Genomic DNA, 24,123 nt, shown 5'->3' on the forward strand with positions numbered 1-24,123 from the left:
CAGCCCCCATATATATGATCTCCACAAAGCCTTGCCAGCCTGCACTTCTTTACCTTTGAAACGGCTTTCATAGCTGGGAGAAGAACCTTCCACCCACGGTTACACCCCTGATCAGTGAGTGGTGAGGGTGTCTGTCCAACTTGCCCCTGCATAACAGGAGCCAGCCACCCCTGAACAGCAAGCCCTCAAGCATCCGTTGCAGGACCCGAGGTGAGTGATGGGAGATGCAGGAGTACTTTGCTTCGAAGCACTAGACCGCTTCCTTATGGGAATGGGAGCCAGGGGGATAGATGAGGAGCTGCGTTCTCCGCTTTAACACCAAGAAGGATCTGGGCTGGACGGAAGGAAGGCTGGCAGGATTATGAGGCCCAGAGATGAATCTTCAAGAGAGGCTGCAAACACTGTGGCATTTAAAGGAACAGAATGAAAAGGCTCTGAGGGAGACACTGAGGCATGGAGCTGCGTACATGACGGAGACTATTGGGCGCTCGTCCTGCACCCCTCTGGCCCGTGTGTTGGCAGCCATTCCAGAGACAGGTCTTCTCCCGCCTTCCTGCCCAGGCTAGGGCTGGAACTGAGTGGCTTCAGGTGTGAGACCAGGGCCCAGAGTAAGACAGGTTCTTAAATGTTTGTGGAAGGAAGTAAGAAAGAGAGGGAAGGAGGGAGGGAGAAAGGAAAGAAGGAAAGAAGAAAAGCAAAGGGAAAAGAAAGCAGGGAGAAGAAACTCTCTGCATACGGGTGTGACAAACAGATAATGGGTTACCATCCCCCAGCTTGGGGCCTCTTCAGTCATCCTGCTGGTGCTTCAGTGGGAGGTTTTAAAGGTGATTCACCTGGAAATCTGATTCTTCCCTCTTGTTTAGCTCCCTGAAAAGTTAATTCTTCGAGTCAGGGGTGAGTCGGCAGTTGAGGTGGCAAAGTGAGTGTGTGACCCTAACCTACTGTCTGGGCCCCCCCGTGGGCCAGGACTGACCCCTGGGCTCCCCCGTGATGAGGAATTGGGACGGTCTTCTCCTGGGGGAGAAGAAAAGACCTGCCCAAGGGTGGGTGCCTGGTGACTTCAGGGCAGAGCTCAGACAAGCAAACGCCTGGTTAAAGTCCCTCTCCTCCTGAGTTTGGAGAATGTTCTACACATGTTCTTTGGCACTTTAACAGCCCCCCTCCCAATTTCTTCACTCGTCTTGGTTAAATTCTGACTGGCCAGTTGTCGGCTGGAGAGCACTGTCATGGAGCAAGGAAGGAGGTGTTGGGTGTGGGGGATGTGGGTAGGCATGGTGGGGAAGGGTAGAGAGACACGAGACCAGCGGGTATGAGATGGAGGGGCAGAAAGACCCGCACCCCACCCCAGCACACCCCAGCAAGGCCACATGTTCGCAATATTCTAAACTGGGAACTTCCCCTCGTCTCAGGTTTCACATCAGTGTGTCCCCGAAGGTGGCTGAGGGAGAGCCAAGGAACATTATTCTGGGTATGCTACTGCTGGGGCAGAAGACCTACCTCAGTGGGATGCCTCTCTTTCTTCCAGCAGGATCCTCCTGGTCCTTCCTTTGCTGCAGATGGGCTTTCCACGGCAGACAACTGCCCTCCTCTGCCTGAATCTGATCCTGCTTCTCTGGAGCCAGGCGCCAGGGGTCCAGGGCCAAGAGTTCCAGTTCGGACCCTGCCGAGTGGAGGGAGTAGTTCTCCAGGAACTGTGGGAGGCCTTCTCGGCCATGAAGGACATTGTGGTGAGTGAAGTGTTGTTCTGGACCCGGCTGCGGGGGTTCCGTGAGTGCAGGAGACTATTTTATGATTAGGGAGCCCTTTCAACTCACTAATTATTTTCCTATATGATAACTTTACGATGTCAGAGGCATCACAAGCACACATTTCCTCTTGCACATGAGGAGACAGAGGCTCAGAAGGATATGGTCAATCTCCAGAAAAATAAATTAGCCTAAGGGGAATAAAGAAGGGGGCCTGATTCATCTGGGTTTCATCTATGTGTGGGGGGCGGGGGCATGACACTCCACCAACCAGAAGTCATGGGAACTGCTTTGAGACCCGCTGGAATTTTCACCAACGCTTTGCCAGGCTCCTGCTAGTCCGTTCCCACCTGCCAAAGCTTTAGCTAATGGTAAAAAGGATGGCTAATGTTGAGGTGGGAGGGGGCAGCTGGTGAAATGTGACGGAGAACTTCCCTGGGTCCTGAAGGTGACCCAGTACTCACACTGGCAAATGCACTCCTCAAACAATGATTCAGATTTGGGCAGAAAGAGGGAGCTTAGTGAGGTGGCCTGGGGGAGGGGAGAGTGCTGGACTGGGGACAGGACACCTAGGTGTGATCTTGACCTTGAAACCAGGCACAAAACCCTTCCCCCATCACTTTCCTTGTTTTCACATTGAGGAGGTGGGAAAATGAGCTCTAAAGGTCATGGATGCTTTGACAATAAACTGAGAATTGGAGGATATGGCTGGTTGCAGGGGAAGCTCCAAGGGCAAGAGGCAGCTCGGAGGTGGAGCCCCCACCCCACGCCAAACCCCATGGAATATGGAGGCAAAACCCTGCCCTGAGTCGTTCTTAAGCCAAATAGGCTTATTTCCTCCTGACCAAAGGAACCAAACAGGTCCCCCATCAGGGCTCTCAGAGCTCCTGGGATTCCATCTGCCTCTGGTCATTAAGCTTAGTGATTTCTGTGGCTGGAAACTTGTACCCTCATCCCTGGGGCTACCTCAGCTCGGCCCTTCCCGGGTCCTCCATTGGTTCTTCTGGCTTCTGAGATCTCAGACTGGATAGATTTGGGGGCCAGCATGTATTTGCAGGGTTGGTTTCTATACTGCCCCTCAAGCTGGACACATCTTTCTTTCTGTTCCCAAAGCAAGCCAAGGATAACATCACGAGTGTCCGGCTGCTACGGAAGGAGGTTCTGCAGAACGTCTCGGTAATCTGACTTTGGGGAAGGACTATGCCTTTCTCCGGTGGCTTGGTTTCTACGGGTGGTCTAGGGGAGGCTGATAGAGACCACTTCTACCCAGACTGAGCCGACACAGGACAGCGCTGGGCAGTGAGCCAGAGAAGTCAACGTCTGGGTCATTACCCCAGTGTCTGGGTTACGTGGGTATGTGTGTATGGGGGCATGGAGGGTGGCGTGGATTGAGGCTCGTAAGCACCTTTCTCCATTAGGCAGAGTTTCTAGGATTCAACATCTGCTTAGGTCTCATTGGTTCCCATTCTTCTTTCTCACTCATTACTGTTGTCCCCTCACCCAACTAGGCAGTCAGCAAGCACATGTACTGAGCCCTGAGCCCTGCAAGGCACTGAGCTTCACTCTGGCACTCAACGGGGGCTCAAGTGCAACCCCTGTGTTCCAGGGTGTTAGTTTTCTTTTCTCTTTTCTCTTTCCAGTTCTTTCCCTGGACTCTCAACTCTGAACCACCTAGTGTCGGGTGCTTCCCAGGGTCTATCACACCCCCACACCCCCACACAGCTATTAGAGGGGCCATGTAGTGTAGACGAAAGAACATTAAACAGATGGGGAATCAGGACTCCTGGGACCTAGGTCTGTGTCTGCCATTGACTGGCTGTGTGTCTCTGCTCTCTGGGTCTGTGGTTCTTCCCGCAACCCAAAGGTGCCGCTCTGCGTGCCCCGGAAGGCTCCTTCAGAGCTAATGTTTATCAACATCTTCTAGAAGATCTCTTTCTCTGTGTGCTTATCTTGCCTCACGTGGCATGTGGGTTGTTCATCTGGGGCCAGGGTGGGCAGAGGGCTTGGCTCTGCAGTAACCCAGATCCTCCCCAGGACGCCGAGAGCTGTTACCTCATCCGTGCCCTGCTGAAGTTCTACTTGACTACCGTTTTCAAAAACTATCTGGATAAGGCAGCTGACTCCAGGATCCGGAAGTCATTCTCTACTCTGGCCAACAACTTTTTTGTCATCGTGTCAAAACTACAACCCAGTGTGAGTAGAACAACGCTGTGACCAGCGGACCACAGGAAATGATGTATTTTGAGAAGATGTCCTCCCTCCCCTTATCCAGTTCTGGCTTTTATTCCATGACAGGGATTCAGTGCTGTCATGGGAAAGAGCACAGGCTCTGGACACTAGCAGTTCCAGATTCAAGTTTAGCTCTGCTTCTAACCAGCGGGATCACCCTTTGCAAAGCAACCTCTCTGAGCTTCATTTTTCTTATCTATAAAATGTAGATAATCACCCCTACATGGCCAGATTGCTGTGAAAATGAAAGGAGTCAGCCCCCACCACCGGCAGCAGCTACCTTGAGAATGTGGGATTCAGAGCTGGCCTGGGGAACCCCTCCGGCATCACTAGGAAGAAGTGATGGGGGCTTGCCTCTGCTGCTACCCAACACCTGGCACAATTTTTTTTCTATTATCCAGCAGGAAAATGAGATGTTTTCTATCAGTGAGAGTGCACGCAGGCGGTTTCTGCTGTTCCAGAGAGCATTTAAACAGGTAATCAAGGCCAGGGTTCAAGAGCTTGCCTATCCACCAGTAGACTAGCCTGAACTGTCACACGAGGGTGCCTCAGACGCCTCATGCAGAACTCTCTGCAGGTGACTCCACCAGGCATGCCCCAAAGCCACCAAATTTTGCACAAGCACAGGTATATTTGCATCAATTATCATCTACTTTGCACAAGCTCCACAAACTACACAGTCCATTTTTGTGCCAGTTTTCATATTAAAATGCTTTTCTATTTCCCTACGAGATGATTTCATTATTAAGGACTTTCCCTGTGGAAGTTTTATGAATACTTGAGCTAGGCAGTTGGAGTCTGGGGTGGGCCCCCTACCCCAAACACGCATTACCTATCTGCAGTAATTTTCATAATGCTGAAATGGTCTATTTTATGAGGAAAAAAAAAAAAGCATGGGAAAATATATTACTGTCTCCCAAGTAAAGACAACAAAGAAAATCCAAATTTCATCCACAGACCCCCTACAAAAAATACATGATTTTGATCACTTTTTTGAGGAACAGATACATCAGCCTAAAAATAAATGGTGAAGAGTATACAGAGGAAGGGGGCCAACTGGACCTCAGTTTCTTCATCTGCATAATAGACTCAGGAGGTGGCAAAATCCACCCCGCACAGGGATTCTATAGTTCTTGCTATCAGGAACTCCAGATATTTTTCCCTTGCTCCTTACCCACTGCTACTCACTGTCCATTTGTCCTCACTGCCTCCCCTGCCTCTGTGAAGCAATGAGTGATGGGTGGGTACGCTCATTAGAGGCCATCCCAGAGGTGATACAGCCAGCTCCAGGAGTGGTAGGTGGCAAGGAAACCTATTCTCGTGGCTAATATGGTAGATCTTCAACACTCCTTTCTCTTTAGTTGGACATACAAGCAGCCCAGACCAAAGCCTTTGGAGAAGTGGACATTCTCTTGACCTGGATGGAGAAATTCTACCAGTTCTGAATGCTGAGTCCAGGATACCCTCCTTGTTCTCCATTTCAAATGTTCCATATCCCTTCCTGTGATGTTCTCGCCCTTGACAATGGATTTCGTTCTTGGCCAGGCTTATCCTCAAAGACTTCATTGTTTTAGTGGCCCCAAAGACAGTCATGGAAAGTTCTCTTGGATGCTGTGAATAATCTACAAAGTAGATTTCTATATTTATTACAACTCTATTTAATTCCTGTCAGTGTTTTAACTGATGCTGTATTTATTTGTCAGACTGTAAGTTCTGTGTAGGCAGCAGGGACAGTGCCCCACGCTTCTTTTTCATCCTCCACAATGCTTGACACCATGTGGGGCAGTGGATGAGTGCTCAGTAAATGCTTAATAAACTGGATTTTTTGTCTGTCTTTGAATTATTGAGGAACAATGAGGGGTGCTGGGATATGAAGTTGCACTTCAGAGCATAGAAACCATATTGCCATGAGATCTGCAGGAACACAGCATTGGGGTGGAGGCAAGGGGCATGAGTTTGGAATGTAAATGATAGAAGATACAATGCAAGATAAGTGCCCAGCACAAAGCAGGCTCACTAAACATTTCATTTCTCCCCACCCCATTCTTATCATCCCTTCTGCTTGGGGCCCTCCTTTCTTATCTGCAGCTCCAGAGGTGCCATTGTCAAGCTGACATTGCTAATGGTGTCATCATACTACTTTCCAATCTTCGATGATACTCCCTGCTGATAAGAAGCAGGGAACTCAATTCTGGCAGCCTCTTCTTCCTAAGTGTGGGGAAGTGCGCAGTAAGGCTGAGTTATGCATCCAGGAAAGGTCTTCTTTTTAATAGCAAGACTGGGTGTTCTCCATTCTCAAGCTCTGGCTGAACTTTGTAGTTGACTTCAGTCCAAAGATGTAATGTCTGCCTATGCCCTTGCCCAGAAAACTTAAGAGAAGGTATATGTAGGGGGCAGGGGGTATCTCTCCTTTCACGACATAAGTGCTATTGCAGATCACCTGGCCTGCCCAGAAGCCACTTTCTTCCCCTACCTTGCCAGAAGTTACCTGGCAAAGAGATGAAGGGGCATTTCTGAATGCAGAGAGATGTAATGGTTTGGGATGGCCAAAACAGACCAACATTAAGTGCACAAATATCACTGCTAAGCCATGGAAGGAGATGAAGAGATGACACAAAGTATCCTATTTTTAAAAGAGGGGAGACACTGGGGTCAAGGTACTTATGTACATCAAGGGAGGGATACAGTAAGGAGGATTTAGAAATATATATATATATATATATATATAATCACTAACACTAATAAGCATGGTTCTGAAAATCTACAACCTTTCGTCATATCAAAAAAAAAAAAAAGTCCTTACCATAGGACTCAAGATGAATAGAAGCTCACTAGTAAGAGCCAGCCTCAAGATCAGGGCAAAGAGCTTGCCAGGGACATTTCATTCCTGGTTCCTTCCTAACTCACAGGACTGAGGCATGCCTTCACTATGAGGTCTAGGGGCTTTCTATTGGTGTGACGCCCAAGCCTGAGGAAGTCTCCTGAAGCAACACTATGCCTATGCTCCAGCCTGATGCCGTGAGTCTAGAGCCAGGGCAGTGGAGACCCTAAGATCGAAGACACTCTGCAAATCCCATGGCTTGGGAAGAAGCAGGCAGCACTGGGACAAATGTTCTGCATGCCCAGAGCCCACCTGAAACCACAGGGGGCTGCAGAGGTGTGCAAGAAGAGCTGGGAGGGTTTACTGAGCTATTCTCAAGAGAGACAGGAATGAGACTTGAGGTTGGCGTGGGAGGTAATGAGGGCTCTGAAAACAGAGCAAGTATTGGAAACCAGCAGCTAGACAGGACTCATTGGCACCAAGGTCTGGGCCCAGGGGGACAGCTGGATAGGTGAGTCAGGCAGGGAATATTGACATAATCATCTGAATCAGTGTCCTCCGCTTTGGCAGCAGGCTTGTAGTAAAGGCTCACATATTCACAGCTGGTCTTCAGAGATGGGGCATGGAGCCAGAGAGCTTCAGGAACCTGGGAATAACCAAAGAAGCATCACTGGATCTGCGTAGGGTGATTTTAGTACCTCTCCAGATAAATTTCCACAGTGGGCAATGGCGGGTATGTGCATGGTTGCAGGTTTCTAGAAGGCAAAGACGCAGAAGTGGCTCAGCCTTGGGCAGTTTCAGGATAGCGTCTCACCCCAGATAACTGAAAACCACTTAGATCTAACGTGGGCAGGAAATGCCTTAAATGAGGCTCAGGCTTAAGTCATGTGGCTAAGCACGGGTCTAAAGGAGACTCAGCTGCCAGAGGAGTTTCCCCTCTGGGATTAGATGGTATGACTTGTGGAATAAATATGCATGTTCTTAGGGAGATATTCAGAAGCAGCATGAGTCATCCCCTGCACCTCTGTAAGGACTAAGAGAGGCTGCGATGTGGCATAACAGTACATTCCAGGAAGGCGCTGGGTAGGGAAGAGGAGGAAGGTGGTAGGCCACTTGGGCACAGTGGTGTTCCTCTTCCCCGGAAAGTAACCTCAGGATCATCCGCCTTCAGAATGGGTCAGTTCTTGGGAGGACAGGACTGTGCCATGATTCCAACACTGCACAATTATCATAACATCTACCCAAGAAAGCTTCCGTAGGGAGAGTCACCTATTGAAATACAAGTGCTGAGAACTACAGGTCCAGCCCCACAAACATAGTAGGCACTCAGGAAGTGCTCAGTCATGGAAAGGAGCTATTACTTTGTGAACTTTAGCAGAGAGGGAATGAGCTGCAATTCGCTTCAAAAATATATCTCCTACTACTTGTTACAGTTCATCATTTAAGATTAACTTATTCTGCTTGAAAAATCAAGAGGCTCCCTGTGAAAGCTAAAATATTGAGCCATTAACAATACACCCCTTGTGGTGGACTGGTTCGGTCAAGATTTTTGTCTCTAATGGTGGGAATGAGAATTTCAAGCAGGGACGAAGAGTAAGATTTGAGCAAGGTACAGGCTCAGGTGAGGGTGGGAGTGGCAGCAGCAAAGTTCAAGAGGAAAGGGCTGGTGTAAAGGTAGATGGTGCTGCTGGACCGTTCCTACACAACTATGAACCTTCTCTAGCAGAGGCGGGTAACGGCAAGGTCAAGAAGCTGGAGGTGACTGTGGCAGAGCTGTCACTTGTTACTGGGTATCACCGTCCCTGTTTAGCAAGGCACACAATTACCTAGTGAGAGGCTCCATTTCTCAGTCTCCCTTGAAGACAGGTGTGGTTACATGACTAAGTTATGGCCAGTGGGATGTGACTGGGAGGTATGTGTGAAACCCCAGGGTCATGGTCTTAAAGAAGCACCTTTCACTTTCTCTTATGGGCTGGAATGGAGACATGGTGCTGGTGATCAAGCATTGGCGGTGGACCAGGTGAGACTCCAGAGACTCCAAAACAGGTGTCTGAGTCCCTGGATGACCAGATGGCTTTGGCCACCTCTTCCTGGCTCCCTGCCTTAACTTGGGAGGAAAACAGGCTTCCATCTTGTGAGCCCTATGGTTTAGGGTCTGTTGCGTTAGCTTTGTCTACACCCTAATTAAAACAAGAGCATTCACCACACTTAGTCTTTTCCTGGTTCCTGAGGCAATAGTAGTAGTAGTTTTTAACTACTGTGGGCTACTTTAGAGAATAAAATAGTTTCTCTTCTTAATTTGGATAAACAAAAATGAATGGACAGTTTAAATACTTTTAACCCATCTGCCAATGGCCATCCATAGACACAGGAGCTCCCTATGTCCACTCATAGATTTCCAGGGGAATCCTCCTCACCCAAGCGTTGAATCCTATCTACATCTTGACATCTGTCTGCCAAGTCATCCTCTAGGCCACGCTTACTACCTCCAGTGATGGGCAAGTACCTCCTCTCATCCTACAGAGTTTACTAGAAAGTTCTCCCTCATATTAAGGTAAAGCCGGGTAGCTTCCAATGCCTTAACACCTCCTGGAAATCGACGTTCTTTCACAAGAAAGTCCTTCTCTGTTTGTAGAGTTGCCATCCATCGCCTCTAATGAGCGCCTATTTATTCCACGGTAATGCTTGGCTAGAAGCCAGGTAACGAAGTCTACCACAATTGTTGGGCACTCAGTCTACCGACACCCTCAAAGGAGGAAACTGACACAACCTCTTCCCAGACTCGGGGCCCAGGAGGTGCTGGGAAAGCCTTGCCCTCCGGCTAATGGGCAGCTCCAGGAACCGCCCCCGGGCCCAGCCCAGGTCTAGGGCCGCCCTTCAGGACGCGGCTGCCAATCAGGGGCGGGGAGGAGCTTACCTGCGGAGCGGCAGAGGGCGCCGTCGCTCGGGGGCCTGGGAGAGGTACCTCCGCCTGACCTAAGGGGACAGGGAGACGGAGGTGAGGGCGTGGCCGCGGCCTGGCCCGCCCCCGGCCTGCCCCTGGGCCCGCCCCTGGCCCGCCGGAAGTCTTGGCGAGGCGGAGCGGGAGCGGAGGCGCGGGGCGTTCCTGGAGGCGCGGAGCTCGGGTGCAGCCTCGGTGTCCGTGCTCACGGGTCCCGTTCGGCCCGGCCCCCGCCCCCTCCGGCCCGGCCCGCAGTCCCTGGCTCGCCCAGCCTCCGGCTCACCCTCAGCGTCCGCCGCCCGTGCCCGCCGCGGGCAGGCGCTGTAGACGTTCTGGATGCGCGGCGGCTGCGACGCGCGGGGCCGATGCAGCGGAGGCCGCTGGGATGCCTCCAGGGCGCGCATCCTCACGGCCACTCCGCGGACCCGCCTGGAGAGGGCTGCCCGGCAAAGCCGCGGGGAAAGAGGAGAGAGGCGTCGGGGGCTCATGGCCACCGTCGCTGCCCTCGGGTCCCAGGAAACTACAGGCTGTCTCTCTCCCCGGGGCGTGGCCGGGTCTGCAGTGGAGATGCTCTGAATGTATGAGGCACAGCCTCGCCCTCCACCGAAGACCAAAGGGCCCAGGCCGCCCTCCTCGTCCCCATTTCCAGACGGTTGACCAGCCTCCCACGTTTCTAGTGCCCCAGTCTGCTCATCTGGAGCTCCTGAGTTTCCCTTGGGAGGGTTGATGGGGGAGGGGTAAGAGGGAGGTTCCCGTGGAGTCTGAATGTTCTGGGCCCTTCTCACAGCTCACCTCGCCGTGAGCCCGCAGCCGCTCACCTTTCCTCCTTTGAATGACCCTTTTCATCAACAGCCCCAGCAGTGCCACCAGGATGAGGGCCAGGGTGGTCGGGACCAGGATGTGAAATCCTTGGTCTTCCAACCCAGGCACGGGGTCCTGGTGGAAGGCTCTGAGGAAGGAAGGAGAGGGAGAGGGAAGGAAGAGATCTGAGGAAGGGAGGGAGGGAGGTTTAAGGTAGCACTCCCAGGCCCGACTTTTTTGGAGATGGCTCAGAGGTTTGTCCATTTGTTAACAAAATCCACCCCCACCACCCCCCGCCCCCAAGGAGCCTTGTCTATGGAATCCTGAAAACTGGATCCGAATTCAGGTTCAGCTTTCTACTGGCTGTGTGATCTTGAATCAGTCTCCAAACCTCGCTATGCCTCATTTCTGGGGAAATGGGTTTAGTAATGCCTATTTCACAGAACTGTTCAAGAATGAAACAAAATTGTAGGTATAAAGAAGTGAAAGTACCTGGTCCAAGCAGCAATCAGTAAAGGTCAGTTCCCCTTCTGTTTGCAGCTCATTTCTTTACAAGATTAGTGCAAATACCAAACAAGTTAAGTTTCTTATAACTGTGGGAAAGATGTTTCTTTCATGGAGTGCCCTCTGCTTAGAAGGTCTCCCCTCCATTTTCTCTACAGATTGAAATTTTACTTTCCTTAAAGGGTCAATACATTCTCTTTTCTTCTGCAATCATGGCAAACTAGAATCAATTTTTTCTCACTGTCCTCAGTTCTTGTGTTTATACAGGTTACAACCCTTATCACAGTCAGACTTGCATTAGTAAAAGAAGACCTGAATATTGCATGTTTTCATCTTTCTTACATTTTCAGGACAGAGCACAATGCCTGGCGGATAGTAGAAACTAAGAAAATGTTGGTCGAGGGACACCTGGGTGGCGCAGTCAGTTAAGCTTCTGACTCTTGGTTTTGGCTCAGGTCATGATCTCAGGGACGTGAGAGTGAGCCCCCAGATGGCTCAGTGCTCAGCACAGAGTCTGCTTGAAATTTTCTCTCCCTCTCTCTTTGCTCCTCCCATTTGTGCTCTCTCTCTCTCTCTCAAATAAATCTTTTAAAAGAAAAAGAAAATGTTGGTTGAATTGACTTGAATTCTTCTCCACTGGCAGGCTGGTGTAGTCTATTGAGCAAGGAATCAGGAGTCCTGGTTCTATTTGAAAACACATAGTTTTCAGGGCGCCTGGGTGGCACTGCGGTTAAGCGTCTGCCTTCGGCTCAGGGCGTGATCCCGGCGTTATGGGATCGAGCCCCACATCAGGCTCCTCCGCTAGGAGCCTGCTTCTTCCTCTCCCACTCCCCTGCTGTGTTCCCTCTCTCGCTGGCTGTCTCTATCTCTGTCAAATAAATAAATAAAATCTTAAAAAAAAAAAAAAGAAAACACATAGTTTTCATGACCCAGTTCCTCATCTATAAACCCAAATGATGTTGGAGGTCCTTTTCCTCACTAACATGCTTCCTTTGCTTAGGCAAAAATAATTCCAATTCCTGTAGGTTTTCTTTAGAGACTGCTCTAATGCTGCCCCCTAGTGGTCCATTGCACCACTTTCCTGGGAGTGCCCCAGCCTCTAGACCAGCGCTGTCCAGTAGAAATACAATGTCACAGTAATTTTAAATTTCCTAGTAGCCACATTGAAAAGGTAAGAGAAAACAGATGAAATTAATTTTAATAGTTAATAGTTTCATAGTTATTTTATTCTTATTTAGTTCCCCATCAAAGCAGATCTGACAGTGACTTAAAGATTTGGGTCTCATTTCTACAGGATCTCCTGCTGTGACATGGACAAGTGCATTCTTGTCATTGGACTAATGAGCTAATGTGCTACACTCACAGGTAGTATAGTCCACAGCGGCCTAGAGACAAGAAGGGTCTCCATTGGCAGATATTGCTGGAAGAGTTCAGCGGATCTCCTAACTCTAGCCTACTTTGCCTGACCTCTAGCCCATCCTGGATGGTGGAGACTGCTTACCTCTGCCTGTGAAGCCTGGTGTGGTAGTTGTAGCTGGCTGTCTGGGGCCTAAGCAGCCCCTCCGGAGCTGAGGTCTTTGAGGCTGTGGTGGATGGCAGGAAGGTTGGGGACTTGGCAGCTGCTACTGAAGACGCTCTGGAAACTCGAAGGTGGTGAGGGGTTGGGGTGGTGGGGGAAGAGTGGATTTCTGGAGGGGCCTTAGTCCTTTCAGCTGGTGTGGTAACTGCAGGAGATAGCAGAAAAAAGTGACATTCCCTATACATACTGTAGTCTCCAGCAGGAATGGGTCACCCTCTCTTTCCTAAACATACTCTTTCCCTTTACCTAGACTCTGCACTTGTAGTCCTCATGGCCTGAAATGCCTTCTTAGCATGTCCTCTACACCTAGTAAATTCTATGTATATTTGCTTCAAAATGCCATTTCCTCCAGGAAGCCTTCTCTGACTTCCCAGGCACAAGAGCTTGCCCTCCTCTGAGCATGGAGAAAACCCTGTTTATAGTTCCATCCCCACTCTGCTTTATGCTTGCCTGTTCTCCTCCACCCCACATCCATCAGTCACAACCTTGAGTATATGGTACACTGAGTTATACTATCCCTCTTGGAACCCAGCAAAGTCCTCTAGTGTAACAATTGTTCGATTAATGTATCTACCTCACAAGATAGATGTGAGGATGTGATGGAAATATTGCACGTCAAAATGCATTTAAAACAGGAAAAAGTTATAGGAATGTAAAGGTACCATTAGTATAATCATCAGTCTTTTCATTGCAAAATAGAATTGTTAAAATCACTGTATTCCAGCAAATGTAGACAGCCCTATGGGGAACAGGAGGCCTGAGGACCTCTGGCTGGAAAAGGTCTGCCCAGTCTTGGTTTCCACAAGTCATTCATAAAAGAGCTAAGATTTTGTGAATGGAGCACAAACTCCATTACTTGTGGTGCCACCTGGTGGTGATGTGTAAGTCCCGCAACTAGTTCCAAGCCACAAGACTTCAGGGTGGGCTTGAAGGACATAGGCCGCTAATCTCAGGGAGGTACCCTCTCCCAAGACAGGGAAATACCCATCTGAGACTCAGCTGTGTTTCGCCAACCATTCGATGAACTGAACACATCCCACCTCCTCCACTGTCACAATGCCACATCATCTCTCCCACTTTCTCTCCTACCCTAGCTTTGGTGAACTGACCTTTAGGTATGAATTCAAAAGAACTGTCATGCACAGGCATCTGGAGCCAAGGGGGCACCGGCATGTGCAGAAATTTATGAAGCCAACGTGGAGGCTCAGGCATCGGCTCCTCTTCCCAGAATAGCTCATACTCTATGGAGGCAAGGGGAATACATTAGTGGGCTCTGAGAGCAGCCTGAGAACGGGGGAAGGGATGTTGGTAGGAGTTGAAGCTGACCCAGGTAGGGTGGATATGGCAATGAGGGGATGAGGGCAGAGTCTACCAGGAAGAGCAGAAAAAGAAATGGGCTGGAGACTTCCCTGAAAGAAATGCGCTTTCACCTTCACTCAACCAACCTTTGCACTAGCCACCACTGGGATTCTAGGCTGTGGAATTAGTGCTGCATTTGAGTTAGGAAGTCAGTGGAGGCATGGAGAAAGGTGGGATTCGGGAGAAGACATACAGAAAGGATTAGATTATAAAGTACCAAGTTTGGCCTACAAATGTGGCTTGAAAAATGACTGTCTTTCCTTTATAGTTATCCCTGATATTTCTCATGGGACAACTATGTAGGACAGTAATGTCCTTTTGCTTCTAATTTCCGCCTGTCTCAGAGCCTCTCCTCAATGTTAAACCCCCACTCCCCTCAGGCCTTGGGTAGGATGGATACAGTACAACACAAGAAGAGTGCTTATCTTGTTCCTTTCATATGGTTTGGACAGGAAATTTGGGGGACTGTGAGATTTCAACTACACAAATCCCAATTATCTTTGGACTGGCTAACATCGTAATAGCACGAGAATCTGGCGGACTGCTATAGTTCGATGGTTGTCCCAGCCTTCCTGGGTGGAGACATTTGCTGGGTGCACTGAGCTGGGGGCACCTACCACTGTAGACAGTCAGGGTGACTAGTTGGGTCTTGCCTCGGTCTGTCTTCATGCCTGTCCCACAGGCATAGACTCCACTGTCACTCTTGGTCAGCTCTGTCACCTCTACTAGGAACAGATTCTTATCTGGACAAGGCTTCAGGGTGACTCGGTGCTTGTATTCTTCCTTGACAAAGTTCTTGTTGGACACCACGGTGGCACATCCTCCAGACTCGGCCATTTCCCGGCACAGATAGAGCCTCACATGCATTTGAGGAAGCGGACACTCAATGGTAATGGATCCACCCAGCATTCCCTCCAACTTTACTTCTGGGAGGATCCTCAGAGCCCCAGCCACTGCAGGGAGAGGGAGTTAATGTATGTAGAGGAAGCCTCATTCCCAAGCACATCCCCAACTCCAGCCCTATTTCCAACCCAGGCCCCAGCCCAGCCTCACACTCATCCCTAGCTCCAGCCCCATTTCCATCATCAGACCAAGCCTCAGCCGGCACTTAGCCTTGGCCCTCTCCTGATCTCTATAGTCTTAGCCTCATCCTCCACCTCCTCTCATCCCTAACCCTATGTATGTCCTCAGCCCAGCTCTACGCCCTGGTCCCTTTGGCCCAAGCCTGGCCCCCAGCCAGACCTCTCCCAGCCTAAGCCTTAACATAACCCTCAACCTCATTCAAACCCAAACCCATAAGATCCCAGACACCAATCCCCTAAGAATACAGTCAAACTACTGCCCCACGCCAAGGAGAGATGCTATGCCATGGTGACCTCAGACAGCACATAGTGCCTAAATGACTTCAGGGCGGTGTTGGGAGGCACAGTGTGATTTTGCTGCCAGAGGTTTTCTGTCTAGTTTTGTTTTCTCAGATCCACTCAGCCAAAACGACTGTTCACCCTTGGTTTCATTTGTTAAATCATTAAAACACACACACACACAAACCCAAGCATTTATCAAATGCCTTTCATGTGGCAGGAAGGTAGCTGGCATCCCTCCATGCACAGAATGACTCATTTAGTGGGTGATACAAATGGCCAGTCACTATGGCCCCAGCACAGTGTAATCAATCCCATGGCAGAGATTCACAGCATTCCTTGGAGGCAATGAGCTGAGACACCAGACCCAGGTTGTTGTAGAGGGATGGTGTCGTTGGAGGAAGGGCTTCTAAAAGAAGTGATGTCTCAGTTGTGACCTGAGAGGCTGGGTGTAGAGGGCAGCTTAGAGAATGATGATCATCCTCCCTGAAGTAGGGAACACAGATGGAACCCAAGGGTGTTTGTGTGCGTGCATCTGTGCACAGGTGTACGCACATTGTTTGTGTGAGGGGGAGGGTGTGAAGCAGGGAGGAATACATGGTTCATGAGTCCCTGAAATCAAAAAGCTTATGCTTTGGCTGAGAGAAGACAGGTCTAATGCAGTTGAGTCAGCTGGAGAAGAGGGTAAGTCCAAGTATGATTAAGTATCAACTAAGTGGGTCCCAATAAGTGTCCACATGTTTCTGGGAAGAGGGGCATAGGGTGAAATGTGTGTGTTGGCGTGGGGCCAGGGGACTGGGTGGAGGCGGAAAGACTCTTCCAGGCAGTGTGTACGACCCCCAAAGAGGCTGGGATAGGAGAGAGAACATGGCATGTTCGTGGGGCAGAGAGGAGGTGACAAATTTCTTGAAATTCATCCACTGACCATACATTAAGAAGAGGTCCAACGAGTTTAGTAACGTGAGGAGAGTCAAGGAAAGAAGCAGGGCTTGAGGTTTCTGGATGAGCAGAGAATGCTGAGGAGGACGTTCCGGAGAGAGGAGAGAGTGTGGGTAACAGTGAAGAGGTAGAAACAACCATGGGAGTGTGAGGTGGGGAAGAGGGGCTGGGAGGGGATCATTTACAGGAGCACGTTCAAATGTAGGAACATAGCTGGTGCTAATGTGGTGAGGAGAAGCAGGGGGGCTAGCCAGACACATAATAGCTGCCATGGGAACCCTCACACAAGTAATCCAATGCTGCTTCCAATCTGCTGGAAACTGAGGTGTGTGAGGCAGTCTCATGACTGGAACATGGCAATGGAAGGGTGACCCATTCAAAAGACAAAGACCCAATCATGGGGGTGGGGGAATTACCCTGTGTGACCAGACAGCCCGCACCTGTGTGTGGGGCCCAGCACCTGCCAGTGAACAAGTATTTTTGGACCAACCCAGCCACAAAGGAGAGTGAATGCTGCTTTCCCAAGAGCAAGATGCTACAATGTGGTCAGAGGGGGGCCATCACCTATGCAGACACCTCCAGTGACCTCACTCTGCTCAGGGATGAGCTTCTGGTAAAGTCTTGGCTTACCCAGATCCTCTGTTATGGGCTGCATGTTTGTGTCCTGCTAGAATTCATGGTTTGAAGCCCTAACCTTCAATGTGATGGTAGTAGGAGGTGGGGTCTTTGGGAAGTAATCAGCGTTAGATGATGTTAGTGGAGCCCTCAAAATGGGATTAGTGTCCTCATTCCCTCCATGGACACAAGAAGAAGCCATCTGAGAACCCAGGGAGACGGTGGCTGTCTGTAAGGCAGGAAGAGGACTCCCACCAAGGGCAATATTTGCCGGCACTTTGATCTTGGGCTTCTAGTTTCCAGGACTGTGAGAAATGAGTATCTATTGTTTAAGTCACATTGTCTGTGGTATTTTTTTGAGGCAGCCAGAACAGACTAAGGCATCCTTACTGTGCAAACTCTGAATGGATGAAACACAAGAAAATCTTCTGGGTACATTGAACTCTGGTCCCAAGGAAGCATGAGTTGGTGAAATGTGAAATGACCAGACCCCAGCTCTCCTTGGAGTTCATAATAGCTTCTAACCCGCACTCAAGGCTTAGAAAAACACATTTCCCAAAGAGAGAAAAGACTGATATAACCTCCTGGTTTAGAACTTAGGCACAAGGGCACCTGGGTGGTTCAGCCGGTTAAGCGTTTGCCTTTAGCTTGGGTCATCATCTTAGGGTCCTGGGATTGAGTCCCGCATCGAGCTTCCTGCTTAGTGGGGAGTCTTCTCCCTCTGCCTCTACCCACCCCCTGCTCATTCTCTCTCTCTCTAATAAATAAATAAAATCTTTTAAAAAAATAGAACTTACGCACAGTGTGTGTAAGATTCATGTTGGAGGAACTTACTAGGTTGATGATGATCTGATCTTCCCTTTTGGCATGGTGGTTACATCTATTGGGGATGGGGGAGCTGTGGACCTGCATTTTAAAATAAGCATCCTGGGTGCCCTTGAATTTTTGCAATTCTGAACTATATAGCTATATTTCCAAATGATTCTGGGGACTAAAGGGAGGGGTGGAAGAGGTGCCTAAAGGACTCACCCTGCTTAATATCGGTATTTTATAGAGGCTGTGATTTTTATGTTTGTCAGATGGAGTGTGAATTTTTTCGTCGATGAGAAACATCCAACTCAACTTCCCATCTCCACATATGCCAACATGTGTGTCCGGGCTGGACATCTGCTCTTTGTCCTGTCACAAGGAATGGAGTGTCCACTCTCCTCCCAAAAGCCAGTCCCTCCTCCTGTGTCCTGACTTCATCCTGCTCACCTTCTTTAGAACTTCTCTGGTGCAGCTGTCCCTTTCTCCTCCCTGGACCATTGGTCTCTTCTCTGCTGCCATTGCCATGGCTTACACACTTGCTTTGATATTGCCCGTGTTGAAAAAGCCCTCCATTTACTTTTTGCCTCCTCTTTAGGGGCCATCCCTCTTCTGTTCTCTTTCTCAAACGAGAAATCATGGAATCCACTTCCACGCCTCCCACTTCCTCTTCCACCTACATCTGTCAGAATTTTGTCTCCAACATTCCACTAGAACATCTGGTCAAGGTCAACAAAAATTTTCTTTTTTTCCAAATTTCCTTTTTTCTCCAAATTTCCTTACATTTGGTGTCTTTGTCTTCATTTACTTGCCTCTTGGGAGCATTTGAAGGAACTGAGCCTTCCCACCTTAAAATGCTTATATCCTGTGGCTTCCCTGACACCACTCTCTCAATGATGGCTCCTTTTCAATTCCCTTACTTTCTTCTCCTTCTCTATCCACCTCTCAATGCTGGGCTGCCCCAGAACCTGGAACTTGGGCCAGTTTTCTTCTCGGTCTTTGCTTACTCTCCCCACACTAGCTCATTTACTCCCAAGGCTCATAATGCCAACTCGATGTAGATTTCAGCAGAACATACATCTCCAGGCTTGTCCATACCTCTGAGCTCTAGAATCACCTTTCTGATATCTCCACTTGGACTCTACTTGAATATCTAAGACGTATTTCAAACTTACGATGGCAAAACAAATAGACAAACAACAACAAAAAGAGAGTTCTTGATTTCTCTTCCAAAACTTATTCCTTCTAAGCTCTTCCTGTTTCAGAAGATGGCACCAACATCCATCCAACCACTGAAGTCCAAAACTCATTCTCATATTATGTTTAAAAATCAAGAATAAATTTTAAGGGTGCGTGTGTGCATGTGTGTGTGTGCATTGGGTCACGACATCAAGTGTATGTATTATTATTTTGGGGGTCAAGGTAAAAAAAGATTTGAAAGCCTACACCATGTAATACTGCCTTGCTTTATTATGGAACTTCATCTAGGGCTCCAGGCAACGTGGCCTATGGCTTGGGCCCCATGCATTGGTTCCTGGGAACCAGGACCACCCCAACATTTGTACAACCTGGGGTGGAAATAAAGGTCCAAATATTTCATATGTCTAGGTATTTTAAAGTTATAAATCAAGTTAATGAACTGTTGAATAAAGTGTGCTCTATACCCCATCTTGGCAAATTCACATACTCTTTAGATGTCCACTCCAAATCATTTCAATGTGAGAAGAATGTTCCCCACATTCCTAGCCTCTGCCCCGTCTCCCATCTTTTCTCATCCCTGGCTCCTGCCCATACCATAAGTGTCCTGGTATGTACATGACAGATAACCCAGCTTATATGTATTAGTTCCACCCATCTCATTCCGAACTGTCACCTGTGGCCACTCTTTTATAGAATTAGAACACTAGGATAGAAGACCCAGGATAGAGGCTCACACAGTCATTAAAAGTGGGCCCCAAGTTATTTGGACTGGGAACTTGAGGTCTAAAAGAGGGGACACGGGTGGGGGCTTGAGGTGGCCAATCTCCTTGGTTCTGTGAACTCCTCACACGGTGGGGAAAGGCACAAATGGAGAAGGACCAGACCCAGAGCAAGGATCCCTCTGGCCCAGGCTAGAATGGTGGTATTGCTCAGGACAGACTGCAGTGGTACAATTTAAGTAACCTTCACTCCTAGAGATCTTCTATCCTGACCCAACCCCTCTCTCCTCTCAGGCCTAAGTCTAGTTAACCATCCACTGGGTTCACACAAGCCCTACTACCTCTCATGGAGTCTGACATTTCATTAAGTTGCATTTCCTTAGACTTTTAGGGCTTTTTAATCTTCAACTCAATAAATATTTGACTTTCTTCCATATTCAAGCTATTAGGAAGAAAGCAAATATGAATAAAAAATAATTTTGAGCCTCAAGAGCTTATCATTTAATAAACAAAATGGGGGCGCCTGGGTGGCACAGCGGTTAAGCGCCTGCCTTCTGCTCAGGGCATGATCCCGGCGTTATGGGATCGAGCCCCACATCAGGCTCTTCAGCTATGAGCCTGCTTCTTCCTCTCCCGCTCCCCCTGCTTGTGTTGCCTCTCTCACTGGCTGTCTCTATCTCTGTCAAATAAATAAATAAAATCTTTAGAAAAAAATAAAATAAACAAAATGAAGTGAGTATATGCCAAGTCACAATATAAAGCAGAATGAGGTCAGTTATGGGGATTCAGAAGATGAGCTCTGGAAAGTGTTGTATGAAGGGGGTGGAGGCTGAGGTGGACTTTGAAGGATAAAAGGTAGAGGTGAAAGGAAGGAAGGATGTTCCTAGGAGAAGGAATGGCATGAGAAAGAACATGGTGGCAAGAATGTCTAGCACATGTTCAAGGAGGAGTCCTCTTTGGCTGGAGGTTAGGGAAGTGCAGGGGAGTGTGGTAAGCTCAGAGGGTAAAAGGGGAGCCCAGGGGATGAGTTTGTAGGTAGTGGGAGCATTGAAGGTTGCTGGGAAGGGCGATCCTATGATTAGAGTCAAGCATTAGAAAGAGTAGTCTGGAGCTGCAGGCTGGTCAGGTTGGAGGAAGTGGGAAAGATAGTTATGGGATGACTGTGTGTTCTCTTCCTTTCCATTCCCTCTGTTACCTCTCTAGTAGAGACTGCCATGGCTGCTCATTCTGGTAATACTAGTCCAGAAACTATATGAATTGGCCATTGATTGGGTCAAAGTCTGGGTGGGGATAAATGGGAAGAAGTGGTTAAAAAACCATTTGCATTTTGAAGCTGATATCAGAGAAAGTTAAAATGGATAGAGTAGCTAGCTGGTTTGATGGGGACCAATGAGGAACCTGAAGTAAGGTATTAGGCATGTTTAATTTCAGATCTTGGTGGGATATTGAAACAAGAGTTCCCAAAAGCAGCTGTAAATTGAGATGTGGAACTTGGGGAATGGATTAGGGTTACTGAATGGATGAGGGAGTCATCATTTAAAGCTGAAGTTGAAAATTAGCAGTGAAAGAGACCCAAAGAAAGAGAATGCAGAGGTAGGACGAAAGGAATTTGGAGGCACTTGTTTTAAGATCCCCCATTATCAGGCTAATATGTCTAGGAGAGGTGACACCTTCAGCCCTCATGAGTCAACACCTGAGCCCCACAAGAGATGTATCTGGAGTGGAGAGAGGGGCACAAGCCGAGAGTGGGGAGGGTTTCCCAATCTTCACATGGTCTCCATCCTTATCCTAGGCACTGGTCTGCATCTAAATCCATCCAGAAACAGCAGAGCTAGAGATGGCCCACAACTCCCCTACCTGTGGCCAGTTCGAACCTCATAATATGTGTGGGATGCTTTCCCATGGCACTTACCTGGCAGGAAGCAAAGTGACCAAAGCCAGAGGTCCATGGCTCCTTCTAGAGCAAGGTTCCATCCAAGAGCCCCTGGAGACTGGAGCAGAGACCCACTGCTCACCCAGGAAACCTTTACAATCTGGAGCTTGAAAGAGATTTCTGGCCCCACGAGGAGCAAGGCTTGAAAATGAGGAAATGGCAACTTGTCTTGTTTGCTAACTAGTTTTAGACTAAAAAAGAAAATACCAGCAAACCACAGCGGAAGCTAGGAATTAAGAAAACATGTTATGTTGAGTGCGAATGGGTCACCGGGGTTCAAAGGGCTTCTAGGCAGCACCTAAAAACTATTAGAAACAGGCATGATATTTCTCTGCCTTGGGCACTTTTTCTTGAAGGGTCCTCCATGCTTTATGTATATTCTTTCTGAGTCAGAGGCACTTGCTTTATCCCTGTCTTCAGGACAAAAGAGGCTTATCATCAATTTTCTCCATCTGGAGAAGACCGTGTGGTTAGAAGCTTAGGCCTGATGTCAGAAGATGCTGGTTTTAGCCCTTGAATTTATTTGATAAGTTATTTTGAGCACTACTATATGGGACTACTAACCATAGGTTTTGAGGAATTCACTCCCTTTCTCTAAACCTAGATCTCTTTATCTAGAAAATGAAGGTGGGACTAGATGAGCCTGGCACCTCCCCCCACCAGCAGGTCATTGTTCCTGGAGTCCTAATTAGCCCCACTTGATATGAGCACCTCGTATCAACCACCCCTCATTTCTCCCAGCTATGCCCCTAAAGGTGTTTCCTTCTGGCAGGGGCCCAGGTCACCTCTCAGTGACCACAGGTGCAAGCCAGAAGATGATGTCACACAGCCTGGCAGAGCTAGCCTTCAAGCCCCTGAAGGACCATGGGGGGAGGTCCAGTGGCTGATGGAGAAGAAAGAAATGCTGAGGCCCTCAGTCATGAGGTATCACAGAAAGAGCTTTGGGCTCCAGTCAGATGTGGGTTCTGGTCCCGGCTTGGTGCTTGCTAGCTTTGGGCCTCAGTTTTCTCATTGATAAATAAGGATAGTTCCTGCTCTGTGTACATCACAGGGCTTTCATGAGACCAAGCAGAAGCCATGGTCATAGAGATGGTTGAAGAGCCTTTTGTTGTGGAGATGTATGGGGCTGTTCCTTAGGAGGGGATCCCCAGGGCTTCATTCCTGATGGCTACATGGAGGACTGAGGCCATTTCTACCCCCTTTCTGGGAAGGCTTCTCAGTGGTCCTATGCACATTGCTCCCCACTGGCCCCCACACACGAGATTTTTCACATGCTCTCCAAAACGCAAAAAGACAACATCCGCAGTAGAAGTCGCATGTGAGGCTCAGAGCAGGTGCAGAGGAAATGGGTGTGGGGGTGGGCAGCCTGCTGCTATTCTAATTTCCTCCAACCACAAACTGGGCCAAGGTGGCAGGGGGCAGGCCTGAGGCATCTGGTTAGAGTGAGCGACCACCAGACGTCTTGGTTCTGGTCAGCCTCCACCCTTCCTTACTTGGAGGGCTCTTCCCAATTCCCCACAGCTGTCCCACGGCTGGGGCTCTGCCATTTGCTGGGCTCAGGGTGTGGAACTGCCTTGGAGAGAGAATAAATGAGTGAATGTGACATGTGTGTGACGCTGGGTGTCAGAGTGTGTGTGTGTGAATGTGTAGTATGCGAGTATGTGTTGTGTGGTTGTCAGTGTGTAAATATGGGTGTGCAGTGTGTGTGATGAGCAATATATGACCGTGATATGTGACTGTGTGTGAAATACGCACCATGTGGGACAGTGTGAGGAATGGCATGGGAACATGTCATGTGTGACATGTTAGTGTGTGAGTGTGTGATGTGTGGCATAACAATGTGTGTGTGACATGTGAGGTGTGGTTATGTGATGTGTGGCTGATGGGTGAATGTGTGTGATGTGATGTGTGAATGTGTGGCATATGGTTGTGAGTGTGTGAATGTGTATGTTGTGTGCATGGCATGTGGGCTTATGGTTGTGAGTGTGCAGATGTGTGCAGGGTGTGTGGGTGTGTGGTGTGTGGTTGTGAACATGCTGCATGTGTGAACGTGTGTGATGTGATGTGTGAATGTGTGGCATATGGTTGTGAGTGTGCAAATGTGTGCGGGGTGTGTGGTGGGTGGGTGTGAACATGCTGCATGTGTGAACGTGTGTGTCTATGAAGATGCGGGTTAGATGCGCTGTGGCAGAGGCCCACCGGGCAGTGCCTGGGGATGTGTGGGACGAGCGATTTTCACATCATGTGTGGCCCAGATAAGACCCTTAGAAACGTCACATTGGGGTTGTTAAGAGCAAGAATTAGGGATCTCCCGACTGCCAGGAAAGGAATGTTTGAAGTCCCAGACCTGCGCCATCCCGTCTCCACCTCCAGATGTTGCCCCAGGGTCTCGGGGACTGGGTCCCCCAGGGAAGGCCGAACCCTGGCTAACCTCAAAGTGGGAGAAGTTTACTGTCTCCATTCTCTTCTCCCTCACTTGTTTTCCGCATCTGAATTTTCTCTCTGCTTTCTGCCTCTCAGGGCAGCTGCAGTGTCCCGGAGTTCCCACTCCCCGGAGAAGGGCTGAGAAG

At 49.0% G+C, this 24,123-nt stretch overlaps 2 protein-coding genes across 5 annotated transcripts; one reads left to right on the forward strand and one right to left on the reverse strand.

Moving 5' to 3' along the window:
• The first annotated feature begins 467 nt into the window (after window positions 1–467).
• On the forward strand, window positions 468–5,419 carry IL24 (interleukin 24). The gene is made up of 7 exons (XM_045787479.1): window positions 468–506; window positions 864–919; window positions 1,529–1,727; window positions 2,859–2,921; window positions 3,780–3,938; window positions 4,376–4,450; window positions 5,336–5,419. Exons 1-7 carry the CDS (start codon window positions 468–470, stop codon window positions 5,417–5,419), a joined length of 675 nt encoding a protein of 224 aa, XP_045643435.1.
• A 1,778-nt stretch (window positions 5,420–7,197) lies between these two features.
• Window positions 7,198–21,716, reverse strand: FCMR (Fc mu receptor). Of its 4 annotated transcripts, none has more exons than XM_045787751.2 (8): window positions 21,533–21,714; window positions 14,597–14,932; window positions 13,730–13,861; window positions 12,543–12,765; window positions 10,555–10,685; window positions 10,020–10,292; window positions 9,713–9,771; window positions 7,198–7,441 (listed from the first exon to the last, which is right to left on the reverse strand). In XM_045787751.2, the coding sequence occupies exons 1-8, from the start codon at window positions 21,567–21,569 to the stop codon at window positions 7,265–7,267; spliced, it is 1,368 nt and encodes a 455-aa protein (XP_045643707.2). In that variant the 5' UTR covers window positions 21,570–21,714; the 3' UTR covers window positions 7,198–7,264. The 4 variants fall into 4 exon arrangements, with proteins under 4 accessions (XP_045643707.2, XP_045643708.2, XP_045643709.2 ...); XM_045787752.2 differs by having other exon boundaries at window positions 10,020–10,175; window positions 21,533–21,712; XM_045787753.2 differs by lacking the exon at window positions 14,597–14,932 and having other exon boundaries at window positions 21,533–21,716.
• Window positions 21,717–24,123: the final 2,407 nt, after the last annotated feature.

Source organism: Ursus americanus, chromosome 2 (assembly GCF_024610735.1).
Source record: "Ursus americanus isolate L20-20 chromosome 2, mUrsAme1.1.p, whole genome shotgun sequence".
Classification (NCBI taxonomy): Eukaryota; Metazoa; Chordata; class Mammalia; order Carnivora; family Ursidae; genus Ursus; species Ursus americanus.

What these genes read in the sequence shown, in the direction of transcription:
- FCMR (XM_045787751.2), bottom strand. Translation starts at nt 21,569, where the DNA reads ATGGACCTCTGGCTTTGGTCACTTTGCTTCCTGCCAG. An exon ending in ACCAGGCTTCACAGGCAGAG is followed by an intron (nt 10,686 to 12,542) that starts GTAAGCAGTCTC and finishes TTCCTTCCTCAG; the next exon opens with AGCCTTCCACCAGGACCCCG. An exon ending in GGTCATTCAAAGGAGGAAAG is followed by an intron (nt 10,293 to 10,554) that starts GTGAGCGGCTGC and finishes TCTCCACTGCAG; the next exon opens with ACCCGGCCACGCCCCGGGGA.
- IL24 (XM_045787479.1), top strand. Translation starts at nt 468, where the DNA reads ATGACGGAGACTATTGGGCGCTCGTCCTGCACCCCTCTG. An exon ending in TCGGCAGTTGAGGTGGCAAA is followed by an intron (nt 920 to 1,528) that starts GTGAGTGTGTGA and finishes TTCTTCCAGCAG; the next exon opens with GATCCTCCTGGTCCTTCCTT. An exon ending in TGTCAAAACTACAACCCAGT is followed by an intron (nt 3,939 to 4,375) that starts GTGAGTAGAACA and finishes TCTATTATCCAG; the next exon opens with CAGGAAAATGAGATGTTTTC.